This window comes from Balaenoptera acutorostrata, chromosome 8 (genome assembly GCF_949987535.1).
Source record: "Balaenoptera acutorostrata chromosome 8, mBalAcu1.1, whole genome shotgun sequence".
NCBI lineage: Eukaryota > Metazoa > Chordata > Mammalia > Artiodactyla > Balaenopteridae > Balaenoptera > Balaenoptera acutorostrata.
In genome coordinates, this window is record NC_080071.1 from 87,221,282 (window position 1) to 87,237,271 (window position 15,990).

At 40.2% G+C, this 15,990-nt stretch overlaps 1 protein-coding gene across 5 annotated transcripts in view; it reads left to right on the forward strand.

Moving 5' to 3' along the window:
* Positions 1-15,990, forward strand: part of DIS3L2 (DIS3 like 3'-5' exoribonuclease 2) — a 386,722-nt gene that overhangs the window by 171,032 nt on the left and 199,700 nt on the right. For all 5 annotated transcript variants that reach the window (XR_009009011.1, XM_007184723.2, XM_007184727.3 and 2 more), the window contains one exon: positions 4,664-4,911. Coding sequence is in view for 4 of the 5 variants with exons in the window: in XM_007184723.2 (XP_007184785.1) it covers positions 4,664-4,911 (248 nt within the window). In the remaining variant the exon portion in view is untranslated. The remainder of the gene's footprint in view (positions 1-4,663; positions 4,912-15,990) is intronic.

Here is a 15,990-nt window from a genome sequence, read left to right on the forward strand (position 1 = left end):
GGCCTCTCATACAATTCAGTTAGGACTGTAGTTGGTCGGTTAATCAGAAAAGTCAGTGGAAGCAGGGAATCATAAAAAGTGAATCTTTTTCATAACTTTAAACATATATTCATTTGTCTGTCTTTGGATGAAGGGCCAAGGCCTTTTCTTTGTGTATGGATATGTTTATTGAGGTTCTGCATTATCTTTTTCTGCATAAACTGCACTTGTAATGTGACATCTATGATTTCCAGTTTGGTTTATTTAAAGTGGAGTGAGAGGGGCTTCCCTGACAGTCTAGCGGTTAAGACTCCGCGCTTCCACTGCAGGGGGCACGGGTTCGATCCCTGGTCGGGGAAATAAGATCCTGCATGCCATGCGGCACGGCAATAAATGAATGAATGGAGTGAGAATTTAGGTACTGGTGAAGCAATATGAATGTAGACTCCTTCTAGATTTTTAGTTTTTTGCTCCAATTTTTTTTATTGTTGTCATGACCATATCTAATTCAAAAGTAAGTTTTTAATAAGTATTTTTTAGTTTCTCCAAAGTATTTAATTTAGTTATCCAGTAACAAAAGCAATTTGTTTTTTTTGCGTAGTTCAATTTTATTTTTTAATTATATATGCTAGGACTTCCCTGGTGGCGCAGTGGTTAAGAATCCACCTGCCAATGCAGGGGACATGGATTTGAGCCCTGGTCTGGGAAGATCCCACATGCCGCGGAGCAACTAAGCCCGTGTGCCACAACTACTGAGCCTGTGCTCTAGAGCCTGTGCGCCACAACTACTGAAGCCCGCAGGCCTAGGGCCTGTGCTCTGCAACAAGAGAAACCACCACAAGGAGAAGCCCGTGCACCACAACAAAGAGTAGCCCCTGCTCGCCACAACTAGAGAAAGCCCTCACGCAACAATGAAGACCCAACACAGCCAAAAATAAATAAAATTAAATCTTTAAAAAAAAGTTATATATGCTAGTGACATTCAGATATGGGATCAAACACAGCTGATCCTCGCTATGCAGATAGCTCCTGGTGGAAGGAGTGGTACAATGACAAAGGATGGAGTATGTGATAGCATGAGGTTTTCCTTTACCAGAGGCATCCGCCAGCACGTGTAACCTGGGAATGCGGCGTTGCCACTCAGTCTAGCAAGTTGGTTAGGAGAGTGTTTCCTGCATATCGACATGAGGAATTTCGAAATTATATTACATATATTTTACTCTCCCCTGCCAATTGCCCATTCAGTTATCTAGATCTTTATTTTAATAAGCATTTTGAATACTAACCATATACTAGGCAATATGATAGGTGTGAAAGAATATAATGAACGGAAAGATCGAGGGCTGGGTCTGGCTCACAAATTTGTGTTTTGCTTGACCTGTGCAATATTTAAAATTTTTGGCTTAGTAGCTTATACAAAAAAAAAAAAAAAAAAAAGGGAGTGTCAGGCTTCTGGCGTCTCTTGACAAAACAAAACATCCAGCAACAGTGGGCCACATTCTTAAATGACTTTGGTCAGAGCTGAGTAGAGGCAACCTCTGTCAGTGGAATTTGTGTTCTGCAATTTGCTGCTGCCCCCCAATGGTGCTCCCTCTCTTGCTATTTTTGGTTTTGGGGTTTATTTGTTTTTGTATAGTTTCTTAATGAATTCAGTCTAAAATTACAAGGCAAAACTTACACTGTGGTAAAGTCATTTCTGTGACAGCTAACACATGAATCATGAGTAATGTCATGCTGATTTGTATACTTCTTGTTCTGTCGAACATTAAAACGAAAAGCATCAGACAAGATGGCATAGATTCGTTTCTCCTTGCTCCTCCCCCCTAAGCACAGCTACAAATTCTGGACAATAATAAGAAACAACCAAAGGAGAATTCTAAAAGATGAAAAGAGGAAGGCAAACTAGCTAGGGACTCTAGGGCTAGAAGAACAATGTAGTAGCAGGGGACTTTACAAGCCCTCCACCAACAGAAGGGGACCCAGGCCCCGGATTTCTGGATCCCAACCCCACAATAGAAGGTGGCTCAAGCAGACTCGTTCCTCACTCACATCTAACCGGTGGCCCTCCAACAGCACCAGGCAATCCCAGCAGCACCTATAAGACAGATTGACTGGGATCTCTGCTGATGGCAAGTGGCCAGGAAAAGGGCTCTCCTTCCCCACCACACCTGAGACTTCTCTCCCTCACCAAGAGACGCCAGGCATCTGGGTGGCCCTGACAACAGGGATCCTGCCACAGAGGTGGCCTAGCCCCAGAAGTCTCTTTGTCCCTATGGGCCTGAGACTCCCCTGCCCTACCTAGAGGTAACAGACAGCTGGGGGAACATCAGTAAGGGGGATCCTGCCGCAGCAAGCAGCCCAGTCTGGGAAGCCCCTTTGTCCTCATAGGTATGGGACTCCCCTCCCCCACCCAGAGACACCTGGCATCCAGGTGGCACTAGCAAGGGAGATCCTACCACAAGTATGTGGTCCAGGAAACCTCTTTATCCTCATGGGCCTGAGATGCCCCTCTCCCACCCAGAGATGCTGAGCAGCCAGGTAGCACCCATCGAAGGGGGTGCCACTACCCCAAAAACCCTAAACGAGAAGCCTCTTTGTCTCTGCATGGACGTGGGCTAGGATGTGTTCCTCATCCACATTAGAGAGACCAGCCAGGCGCCCAGGCCTCAGGAAGTTCCTTCCAGCCCCTCAGCAGTACCAGCAGAAACTAGTGGGAGCCCCAGTGGTACCTTGTCAACCAAACATATCAAAATAGCATTGCAAAGGCTCTGAAAACTAAATTGTCACTGTAACTACAGCCCACAAAAGTAGTCCGGGACCTGCACGCTAACCCTAGACAGGGTGACTGCCTTCTAAAAGACAAGATTTAAATAAGACCTTGAACCTGCTAACATTATAGCCAAAAGGTCCAGGATACATTAGGAAATCACCTTATACCAAGAACCAGGAAAATCACTATTTGAGTGAGGAACGACAACTAACACCAAGTTAGTTGATGCCAACACCAAGATACTGCAGTTACCTGATAGCGATTTAAAATAGCCATCATAAATATGCTTTAACAGCAATTAAAAATTCTCTTGAAACAAATGAGAAAACTGAAAGTCTCAGCAAGGGAATAGAAGGTATAAAAAGGGAGCTAAATGGAAATTATAGAACTGAAAAATACAGCAACAAATGAAATACTTGCTGGATGGGCTCAGTAGTAGAGTAGAGGTGACTCAGCACAGAATTATTTAACTTGAGGACCAATCAATAGAATTTACCCAATCCGAACAGAGAGAAAATACATTGAAAAAAAATGACCAGAGCCTCAGGAAGCCGTGGAACAGTAAAAAAAATCCAGCATTCAGATAATTGGAGTCCCAAAAGAAGGATCAAGAGAGTGGGGCTTAAAGAATAGATTATGCTGGGGACTTCCTTGGTGGTCCAGTGGTAAATAATCCGCCTTCCTATGCAGGGGACGTGGGTTTGATCCCTGGTCGGGGAACTAAGATCCCACATGCCGTGGGGCAACTAAGCCTGCGTGCCACAAACTACACAGCCCACATACCCTGGAGCTAGCGCACCACAACTAGAGAGAGAAGAAACCCCGCAGGCCGCAACTAGAGAGAAGCCCGCGTGCCGCAACGAAGAGCCTGTGCCACATGCCTCACCGAAGACCCCGCCTGCCGCAACTGAGACCCCACGCAGCCAAAAAGAAAAAAAGAATGCATTGTGCTGACTGGGAACAGGTTAAAAAAACACCTTAGAGATTTTGAGGTCCTAGCAACAGTTGTATAACATTAATGTGTGATGGTATCCATCTGTATGATTATAATTTTCTTCTTTTCTGGTGGACTCAGTAACTTGTGTTTAAGGTTAGAGAATAGTGGTGGCTGAATGGTTCCAGAATTGAGGATTTTTGGAGTAGGTGCAATGGAACAACAAGAGGGGTGAGGCATTTGATGACATACGTAACAGGACTTGAAGTGATGAAACATGGTGTCTCTGGCAGGTAGGAAAGGACTCAAGGCTAAGAGGTAGCTAACAGACATAGAGAGAAGGCAAGGGTCAAGGCACTAGTGGTCTTGATGTGGTGAAAAAGCCCGTGGAGGGGCACAGGAGAGTGAGAGAGCTGAATGATGAGTCAGTCCAAGATGATGTGTTTCTCTTGGTAGAAATAGCATGTACTTGTGCTATTGAATTTTTGCCTGGTGAAATGAGAGACTGGGTTTAATCTTGGAAAGAAGGAAGGTTAAAAGGTTTCAGCATTTGAAGGCATAATAAAGGAGTTATTTACGTTTAATAACATTTTAAAATAAACAACTATTGTGTTGTTCACCTGAGATACTGGTATAGTTCATGTGAGAAAAATGTAATGCAGAACAAATACCTGGAGCCGTACTTCCCTGCTGGAGTCTTACATATTTCTTTGAGACATAGGTCTTGGTTTTAAAAGCACTTTCATCTAATTAATCTGTGTATTGCTTAGTTTTCCTTGGGTATATGTGCTCGCTGGCTTCAGTTGTTGCAACTTAAATATAGATAACTTAGTCACAGAGCATCACTGAGAGGTACTTCATTTAGACTTAGAAAAACTCCTGGACCCAGATAGTTGACCAAATAACATCCTACTGACTTCTCCCAACTGTTATCCAGTCCTACAGATAAACAGCATTGACTATATCTTTGGTATTTTCAGGTGGTTTACATCTTGGAAAAAAAACATTCCCGTGCAGCGACTGGCTTCCTCAAACTCTTGGCCGATAAGAACAGTGAACTGTTTAGGAAGTATGCCCTGTTTTCTCCCTCGGACCACCGGGTGCCTAGAGTTTATGTACCTCTCAAGGACTGTCCTCAGGACTTTGTGACCCGGCCTAAAGATTATGCCAACACGCTGTTCATCTGCCGCATTGTGGACTGGAGGGAAGACAGCAACTTTGCCCTGGGGTAGGTGGCCTCTGGCGAGAAAAACCACAGATCCCAGACAGAGCTTGGTTTAGGTAGCATTTACGTAAATTTTTTTTGTGTGTATTTTAATTATTATTTCTTCATTAAAGCATGCGTACTAGGTGTGGTTCTTCAGAAATCACCCTTAGCTACCACCTCAACTGGCCACCTATAAGTTCCTTGCATTGCCAGGCAATCACCTTTTTTGTTTGTTTTCGGTTTTTGGCATAAAACATAAGCACATTCTGAACCTCTGCTTATTTCCTGTTATGTTATGAATCCTGTTTGTACTTGTGAACTTGAAAAGAATTCATTGTATCAAACAATCAGATCCCTCCTTTCAGACACTAGTGTTAAAATGTGTGAAATTCCAGGGGTATTCATGGGACCTCAGTCTCCCATGCTTTAAAATATGAATGTAAAGGTATGTTTGAATGATGTGCTTTTTTGGTATTGATCCTTCAGAGGTTTCACTTATGGCATTAAACATTAAATTACCCTACTGTAAACAGGGAAAGGTACCATGTTTTTAGGGAAGCTTTCAGAAACCAGTCTAACTTAAATATAGATTATACAGCCAGAGAGCATCATGGATAGCCATTTCCTTGTAATCTGAAGAAACTGCTGGACCTAGCTGTTTGATCAAATGCCGTGCCTGTTTCCTTCTTACAATTGGTATTCATTTTGAAAGAGAAGTGGTATTAAGTTTTAGCTATATCTGTAGCCCTTTATTATAGATGGTGTCTGGTTTATGTTTAGGTTTCATTTTAGGAAATGAAAATAAAGGCATACAAGCTAGAACAATTTGCTCTGACACTACTTTTAGTCTAATTTGGTGACTTGCTTGTTGGTCATCTAACTTGTACAGGATGGACCCTCCTGAGAATGTTCCGTGATTATGAGTGCTGACACTGAATGGATGGCCACAATGTGCTGCTTTGATGAGGTTTATTCTCTGCTTAGCCTTTTATGGTTAGTCAAGTAAACCAAATCAAATCTGTGTGTCCTAATGCAATTTAAGAAATAACTATCCTGGGCCATTTTCTCAGTGATATGAAGATCACTGTGATTTAGATGATCTCAGAGCCACTCAGGAACAGTTGCACTTTCTTTTTTGCTCTCAAGTGGTGGGATTGCAATGTCATCATTTTGAAGCCTAACTCATTATCCAAAAGTGACGTCAACACCTTGAGCCCTAAATAGCCCTTCTCAGCGGCTTGCCAGTTTCTCACCATCCACTCAAAAGGCTCGATAATGGCTGTGCCACCTGGCCCTGGTCATTGTGCCTGCCACACTCTGCTTGGCAGTGAAAAGGGAACACTTTCACATCAAGGCAGGAAATCCAGCCTTGTCTTTTATCTGCCTTTCTGTCATATCCCATTGTGTATACTTGATTGGGCTGTTTCCTTAGTTTTTGAGCTGTAAGGGTGTAGTCAGGAAATCTTCACAGAATGAGTTTCTCTTATTACTCAGATGGCCCTTCAGGTGCTTTTTTTAACAGATGCTCCCTTACTTCATCAAGAACTCTTCTTGTGGGTAAAGTACAACAATAATCAAAAAAGGAGTCAGGCCTTTGAAGCAGCAAGGACATTCTCTGAATCTAAAGAAAGAATATTTTAAAATAATAACCATATATTAATCATCTATTTTTCAAAATGCAAAAGTTTGAAGATTCTCATACTTAGATGGAAAACTGTGCTTTTTCTCTACCTTTTTACTATAAAGACATTACAAATTGTCTTTTATGGAAATAAGCCTTTTAGAATCTTTGTGGAAAAGAGAAAATTTATCTCAAGAAATAAAATGTGGCGGGTTTTCATGATGAAGTTCTCAGCTGACATCTGTCTCGTGAGGGGTGCGTGGTGCAGCTGTTGCCTGTTGGTGGTCGCCTTGCTAGTTTGTTCTGGCTGTTACTGATCTTTAGGAGCTGAGGTCACCGTTTCCCAGTCAGAACATGCTGTGCTGTGACCGCTTGGGTTTCCTCTCTCATCTTTGCCAGGTTCTGACCCGGAGCGTGAAGGTAGTACTTGCTCTGGGTATGAATGTGAAAGCATAGAAACCATGCCTAAAAACCAAGTTTAACCGAAGCACCTTTCTTTTGAATTTCTTCCCTGCTCCAACACTCTACCCTTAAAAATTATTGAACTTCTGCCTATATAATTGCTACTGATTATTCAAGTCCAAAGTCATTTACTTCTTCTGCAGTTAAATTCAGTTCACAAAGACAGGTGTTAATCGTATGTGTAAGTCACTGCTGTATTGTGTGAGAAATACAAAGGTAAACAAGCTGTGGTTTCTTTATTTAAAGAAATGATAACCTAATGCAGAAGGAGTTTACATAAATGTCCTAGGATTAATTTGATTCTAAGAAATGGAATCCTACTTGATCTAATTTAAATAAAAGTGGTGATTAATATAAGACATTGGTGGTTCACCTAAAACCCAGGGCAGTAAGCGTAGGCAGGTCTCATGAGGAGCTCAGAACTAACAAGGTGGCAAAGGAGTCACAGCTTCTCTCTCAACCACCCTGACCAGTCCAGCCACCACATGGTATCTTTTCTCTACCGCTTTCTGCACATGAGTTGTATTAGTCTGCTTTTCTCTACACAGTAGCCATTTACCTGCTTGATAGCATACATGGCCCCCAAATGGTACTGCCAGTCCTCTGCAGGTCACACACTGTAGTCTACAGCACAATACAGAATTCCTAGGGTAGAAGATCTTTATTGGTCTATTGAGAGAGTTATTTGCCTAATAGTTTTAAACAGAGGTAGGGGTCCGAGGTCCTGCGATCCACTGCCCCATTATCAGGGACTGGGGGACTCAACTCTCTGGCAAAGAGTGTGGGTAAAGCAGATGGACTGAATGTCCTGTCTCTTTGAGCTCTAGCTGTGGTACAAAGCAGAGTGTTGTAAGCTCTTCCATAGGAATATAATAATTTTCTGGAAGCTTAGAGGAGGTGGATGAAGGGGGAAATCCAGGGTTGCTTCTGGGAGAGTGGAAGCCTCTTTGCTAAAAGATCACTCTGATTCAGAGTCCAGAGTGGGTGGGAAGGGCCATGACTGAAAGCAAGCAGTAGGCTGTCGCACTAAGATGGGATGGGAGAACCTGAAGTAAAGGAGCTGCAGTGAGAGAAGCAAAAGGAATGAAAAGAGTCAGGGGAGATGAAGAAGGTAAATTTTCTCAGACATGGTAACCAATTGGAAGTGGGGCATGAAAGAGAAGGACAGAACCTTGAATGAACTCTCAGGCCTCTGACTTGCGTAATTGGTTAGATGATGGCATTTAATCGTAATTCATCAAGGACAACTTCATCTCCTACTGTTCCCTTCACTTATGCCTCATTGCTTGCCGTTTCATTGCTAACTGTGTTCCTAGCTCCAGACTTCTGCACACTACACTTCCTTTCCCAGCAGCGGCTTTCTCCTCTCCCCAGTGTTTATTTAGTGAAATACTCAACTTTGAAACTTAACTCGGTCATCTACTCGGAAAATGTCGCCTCACTGAGTCCTCCGTCATGGTGCTCCCATAGTTTCTAATAATACCACTCTTAAAGCTCTCATCTGTTTGTATTGTAATTGCTTATGTAAGTTATTTACTTGGCCGTGAACTTCTTTAGGACAAGGATGCTCAGTGACTGTTTGCTGGCTGGTCAGATGGGTAGATGAAAATGATTTGATGACCCCAAGGTCTTCAGCCATGTTGGCTAGGAAGATGTTGTACCATAAATCAAGCTAGAAAACACAGGAGTAGTTTAGAACAGAAAGTGATGAGAACCAGGTTCTATGGTTTCAAAATCAACACTTGATAACAATATACAGTCAGTATATAACCGCAGGTGGAGAACCCCACATTTAGAATCTTTAACAAAAAGGTTAAGTAGCATGTGCACATTAATAGAATGTATAATTTCAGTAGCTTTGGAAGGGGCCTTCAGGAGGCCATCAGTCTTGGTGCCCCCTTCAGTGTAAGCATTGCTTCTCTGGCACTCCTAGTGGCACTTTGGTGCCTCCAGTTAAGGGAAGCCCAAAGAGAATTACAGTACTAGAGACCTGTAGTTGTTAAAAGTTATTTTTTATCTTGTTCTTGGAATTGGCATGAGAGATTTCAGTTGAACCTTATTCACCTCTATACGTTACATGCCACACTTTGATGAACCTTAGTCCTGTAATGCTATCAAAAATCTAAAGGTAATCTGTTCTTAGTGAACCCTTACTGGCTTTTCGGGATCACTGCTTATTGTTATGCATCACAACGTATTTAGTACTTTTTATATTTAGTACTAGATTCTTGTCCAAGATACTTAAAAAGCCACATTGACTTCCTTGCTGGAATGATTTGTAATTATATAATCAGACTTATAGTTTTAAGAGCTTCTCGACTCTCTTAAATCATCCTTCCCTTTAGAAACTCTCGCAGTGGAATTCATGCTTATACTTTCTCAGACCTTTGTGAAATCTGCTATCCTAAAGTATAGAGTTCACAGTCCCAGCCTTCTCTTCCAGGATGTCATGCACATGGAGATATCAAGGTCACTTTCTCCTAGATTTATCATGGTTTCTTCTTCTGGAATATTTAAGGATAAATCTTGAAGAAAATGGAAAAGTTTTACAGCAGCTACTGTGAAAAACATAATAGTGTTTCTTGGCAACACTGAAGACTAACTAAAGATCTATGACATGAATTGACCTAGAACAAACTGACATATTACTTTCTCTAGCAAACTTTGGTAGCTTTAAGAGATGGGAAGGAGGAAAATGAATAGGTCAGTGCATGTATAGCAGGGTTGAGAAATTTTTGGTTGAAAATGGATCGTCTAGACTTAATGTCATAGTACTGCTCATTTTAAGAGAATGAAGGACAGCAGCTTCCATTGGAGAGAGTGACTGGGTGAGGTGAAAGGAGAGGAAGGGAAGTTCTGATTGACGATGTGTGTGGTGGGGAAGAAGTGGTTGATGGGGAAGGGGGTCTGTTCTGGTATCTTCTTCAACTCCCACCTTTGCACCTATAAGGTGTCAGTAATCAGACAATCAGAAATATTTGTTGACTAACAGAAGCAAATACTTTTACTATTCCGTTCAGGTTTGATAGATACCAAATTTCTTATGAGGTAGATATGAATTAGGGAGGTGGTCATTAAATTACATTAAACTGTATTTAGGAAAATGAAACAGTAACTAGGTTGGTAGAAAAAACAAACAGGATAAATTAGTTTGTTTCATTGAGGCATAGCCTACAAGATTTGCAAATTGAAAAATAGCTCTAGCTAGTCCTTCCCCCTGTGCAAAGAGTATTTCACCTTTTCAAGAGAATGTTCGTATCTGAAGACTCTTCTGAGGAAGAGGCTGTGTTATGTAATCCTAAAAACTTGTGTTACCAAACTTAGACTTTATAAGTCCTTTTCGGGGGGGTGTGGCTCTAGCTTGGCTGGTAGACAAAAAGCAAATCAGGCTGAGGAGGGGGCTCTTTTTTGTGACCGTTGGGCTCCACCTGGTGGCCTGGAAGGGTCCGCTTTGGTAAAAGCTAATGTCTTCAACACTGAGAGCATCTTGGTCAAAACAGAGCAAAAGTAAAAGAAATGGGGGAGAGTGGTCCTGACGCAGGCTTTGTTTCCAAAGTGTTCCTTCCTTGTACCGTGTGCAATCATTAACCCTTCTTCCACGGCTGTCAGCTTCATCCACAGTCTTCTTGAAAATATTATTTTAAAGTATTAGAGAACCATAGCTACCATCAGCCTCCTCTTTGCTCCCTTCACATTGACATTAAGCTCTTCACTCTGAATCTTTAGGGCCTTCCCTAAAATCAGTCAGTGTTATTGAGCCTTGCTTCTCTTCCACATTCTGTCATCACTGATCTGCCCACACTTTTTTTTAAAAGTCCCCAATTCCTTACCTGCTGCCTTCTGCTGCATCATAATACTGAGCCAGAAAAAGGGAAATAATATGTTCTTTCCTCCTGATTATAGAAAATAATACCTAAAATATACAGCTCAAGTATTTGCCATACTTTGTTTTCACTGTGTATTGTTACTGAAGTTCTGGGTGTGGCCATGTTTGATTGTTCTCCACTTGCAGGTTCTCAGGGATCTGATATACCATTGTATCTGTTTGCATGGGGTTTCCAACATAGGCCAATATGCATGAAAGCATTTATGTGAGAGCGATAATGATAGTGATAATCACTCCAAGAATGTATGACTGCCTTCCTGTGTATAGCCTAGTTTTAAGGCTAAAACTTTATGAGGCTGTGTGGTAGAGGAAGGAGGATGAATGGCTTGCAACACTAATGTTGACTGTTAAGTGTTCCTATTTTCTTTAAGGCACAGAGACCAATTCGAAGGACTTTCCTGTCTTAATTTCTTCTATCTGTAGCTGGCCCCTTCCCTTAGTAAGGTTTTTACTAGCACATTACGCAGAACAGTGGACCTAATGCTTATTTGTTGAGAATGTTTGCACATACACACAACTCCCAAGTGTAAGAAGCTGGGAATGTTTCAGCACTGTCCTGATTAATCTTACAGTAGGACCCAGTTGTAACAGCATGGATTGTGAATGGGAACAGTATTTGTGGAGGCACTCTGGTGAGTGAAAAAAATTGAGGTAGTGATCATTATAAATTATTCTAATGAGGAAAACTTTCTGTCTCACAACTATTTGTTATTGCAGTATCAAAATTTTTAAAAAATTGCGGTTTTTTCTAATACATACTCATTACATATTTGATATTAAGATTATTTAAAACATGTGCTATAGAAAGTGAAATTTTTCCAGAATTTCATCCCCTGAAATAATCACTATTAAGGGTTGGGTATATATTTGTCTAAAATATTGTTTTAAAATATTTATTGGACTTCCCTGGTGGTGCAGTGGTTAAGAATCTGCCTGCCAATGCAGGGGACACGGGTTTGAGCCCTGGTCCAGGAAGATCCCAGGAAGTAGTTGTGGGGCACTGGCGGAGCAACTAAGCCCGTGTGCCACGACTACCGAGCCTGCGCTCTAGAGCCTGTGAGCCACAACTGCTGAGCCCGCATGCCACAACTACTGAAGCCCATGCACCTAGAGCCCGTGCTCCACAACAAGAGAAGCCACCGCAGTGAGAAGCCCGCGCACCACAACAAAGAGTAGCCCTCGCTCTCTACAACTAGAGAAAGCCGGCGCACAGCAACAAAGACCCAATGCAGACATACATACATACATACATAAAGAAATAAATAAAATGAGGTTTCCTTTATTAAAAAAATATTTATTAATATTAATTGCAAAGTATGTTTCACAGATAAAAGAATACATGTAACACTTATGTAATTTTTGAATTCTTGTATTTAAACCAACCCTTGAACTCACCACCCAGATTAAGAAATCTGTCACAATACTGTTGAAGCTCCGTGTGTGTTCCTCTCTGTCCTAACCCCTAATTTTTTCCCAGGAGGTAACCACTGTCTCAGACATACACTTTTCTTTATAATTTACCCATATTTATATCCCTGAAAGTGTTAGTTTTTGCTTGTTTTTGAACCTTATAAAAAATACCATGCTACACAGATTCTTCTGCAACTTGCTTTTTTTTCATTTAACATTATGTTTCCAAGATATATTCATATATTTCATTCATTTTAATTCATAATATTTCTGTTTCCTGAAATATACTATAATTTGTTTATCTAGCAGTGCATATTTGGGTTGAACCAAGGTTTTTGCTATTATAAACAATGCTCCTATGAACATTCCAGTGCTTACTAACTGGTTTCTCTAGACTCTACTTAACAGTAAAATTACTGCATCATCTGTGATACATATGTGCATGTTTAACTTTACAACTTTACAGCCAAATCATTTTCCAAAGTGGCGGTACCCATTTTTAGTCCTACCAGCAGTGTTTAAACTCCATTGCTTCACATTCTTATCAACATGTGATATTGTTAGACTCTTCAGTTTTTGCCAAACAAGTGGATGTAAAATGGTATCTCATTGTGATTTCAATTTGTATTTTCCTAATTACTGATGAGATTGCGCACCTTTTCATATATTTATGGTCATTATGTTTCCTCTCCTAGAGATTATCTTTAATGTTTTTACTCATCTTTTTCACAGTTAATTTTTTGTTTAGATAATTTAGATTTAAAATTGCAAAAATGGTACAGAGAGTTCCTGTATCCCCTTTACCCAGCTTCTCCTTATGTGAACATCTTTATATTATCATAGAATATTTACCAAAACTAAGACATTAACTTTGGTACAATACTGTTAAATAAAGTATAGGATTTATTCAGATCTTACCAGGTTTTCCACTAACCTCCTTTTTCTGTTTGAGCATCTGGTCCAGGATCCTACATTGCAGTTGTCATGTCACTGTAGTTTTTCCAATTTGTGATAATTCCTCAGCCTTGTCTTTCATGACCTTGACACTTTTGAAGAGTACTGGTCAGTGATTTTGAATGTTTCTCAGTTTGGGTTTGTCTAATGTCTTCTCATGATTAGACTGAGATTAAGCATTATTGGGAAGGATACCACAAAGTGATGTACATCATATCAGGGGGTACGTGATATCAGTATGTATACTGGTGAAGTTAACCTTGATCACTTGGCTAAGATGGTATCTGCCAGAATTCCTAACTTACTATTTTCCCTTGTAAATACTATACTATATTCTGGGAGATATTTTTTGAAACTCTGCAATTCTCTTTTTGCTTAAACTTTCACTCACTTATTTTAGCATTCTTTTTTTTTTTTTTTTTTTTTTTTTTTTAAAGGATTTTCTTATTTATTTATTTATTTATTTATTTATTTTTGGCTGTGTTGGGTCTTCGGTTCGTGCGAGGGCTTTCTCCAGTTGCGGCAAGCGGGGGCCACTCTTCATCGCGGTGCGGGGACCGCTCTTCATCGCGGTGCGCGGGCCTTTCTCTATCGCGGCCCCTCCCGTCGCGGGGCACAGGCTCCAGACGCGCAGGCTCAGCAATTGTGGCTCACGGGCCCAGCTGCTCCGTGGCATGTGGGATCCTCCCAGGCCAGGGCTCGAACCCGTGTCCCCTGCATTAGCAGGCAGATTCTCAACCACTGCGCCACCAGGGAAGCCCAGCATTCTTTTTTAATTGGGCTGTTTGTCATTTGATTTTTTGGAGTTTAAAAAAATATTCTAGAAAGTAGTCTTTTAGTAGTTAATAATACGGAAAATATCTTTTCCTTGGTTTAAGAGTTGTCTTTTCATGTTGTTAATGTTAACTTCTGAAGAACAGACACTTTAAGTTGCATTTTCTAACTTTTTGGTGCTGGTATATAAAATTACAGTTAATTTTTGTATATTAATTCTTTATCCAGACACCTTGCTAAATCCCCTTATTAATTTTAATACTTTGGGTATAGTTTTCTTTGGATTTTTAATGTAGATAATCATATCATTGGTAAACAGATTTGTTTCTTCAATTCAAATCCCTAAACCTTTTATTTCTTTTTCAAATCTTCCTGAACTGGCAACTCACAATTGGGAAGGAGATATATTCCACACAACTAAGTAATGACAGTTCAATTTTGAGTGAAAGAAATAGTAGCAGGCATTTTTTTCTTGTTCCTGATTTTTTTGATATTAGTATTAATAACTTTGCTAACGTGGCAGCTGATTATTAAAGGACTCAAGTGTTTACCTAGATCCATGTTTTGGGTTTTATTTATTTTTTTACCATCTTCAGTTTTCTTAGTTTTCCTTTGGAGTTTCAAGGAGGAATAGAATGCCTTTTTTGCAGGCTCAAGAGCATTAATTTGTTTATTTATTCAACCATCATGTATTGGGCACTTAAGATGAACAAGCATCAGTGTAAGATACAGAAACAAAGAAATGTTTATTCTCTTTAGGATGATTCTCCTCATCTATAATAAATAAGAGCTGTACAATACCTAAACCACTATTACACAGCTAGAAAGAGGCATGTGCCAGAAAGGAGATATAATCAAAGGAGAGTGATAATACTGAGGAGAGAGATCTGCTCTGGGGAAGGGATGACTTCTTGGTCTTGCTGCTATATTCCATGAAGGTGAAATGAGCTTGTTTTATTTTTTGGGGGCCTGGTTCAACATGGAAATCGTAAAGGGAGTGGCTTTAAGATAGAAATACATTGTTTAAGGAAGGAGCCATTAATAGTATTCTTATGCTCTAGAATCAGCTGTACCATGTCAGTGTGTACTGAATATCTACAAGATATATGATGTGAACAGTCCTGAGATTTTATTTTTGGTAGTAAGAGCTTTATATTTTCTGTTGCAGAGTGAAGGGAAGGAAAGGAAGTTTGCTTCTCATGGAAGATATTTTAAAATATTTTTATATTAGTTAGGATGCTTTTAGCACCAAGTGATAGAAAACCCTGACCCAAAGTGACTTAAATAATAAGGGAATATATTATCTCACATAAGTGGGAATCCAGAGGTTGTGCAGACTTCAGGCCTAGTATAGTCAGTGACTTGATATTATCAGATTGCCCTTTGCTGTTTTCAGTGATCTAGCAGTGGATTCTCTACGGCTGTGAAGATGGCTGCCAGTGTGGTCAAGCTGCATGCTTTCTTGATCACATCAAACAAGGAAGGGGGAAATTCTGTCCACCAACCATGATATCGATTATGGTCTCCAGGGGAGCTATGCTCTGATTTTATTAGAATAATGAAGCTCTAAAGATGAGATGAGTTCCCTCTATGAAGAAGATTAGGTTTCTATTAGGAAGGAGGAAGAGGGGATTGAATGTTGGTTAGGCAACCAGCACTGGGCACCATAGTTTCATTATAATAAATGTTTCTATAATTTTTAAATTAAAAATGTTACAACATTAAAGGAAGTTTAGAAAATAGAGAAAATAGTCACTCATAATCCTTTTTCTCTAAAAAAAATCAACACCATTCCCTTTTAATCTTTTCATAAATGTTTTTACATAGTTAAATTATACTATTCCTAAATATATTTTATTTTTTTACTTTATGTCATAGTCATTTTTATGTTGCTACATCTTCAAAATTATTTTTTAAATGCATAATACTCAGTTGAACAAATATGCCATGGTTCAGTTTATCATTTACCTATTAGTGGAAATCTAGATAACTT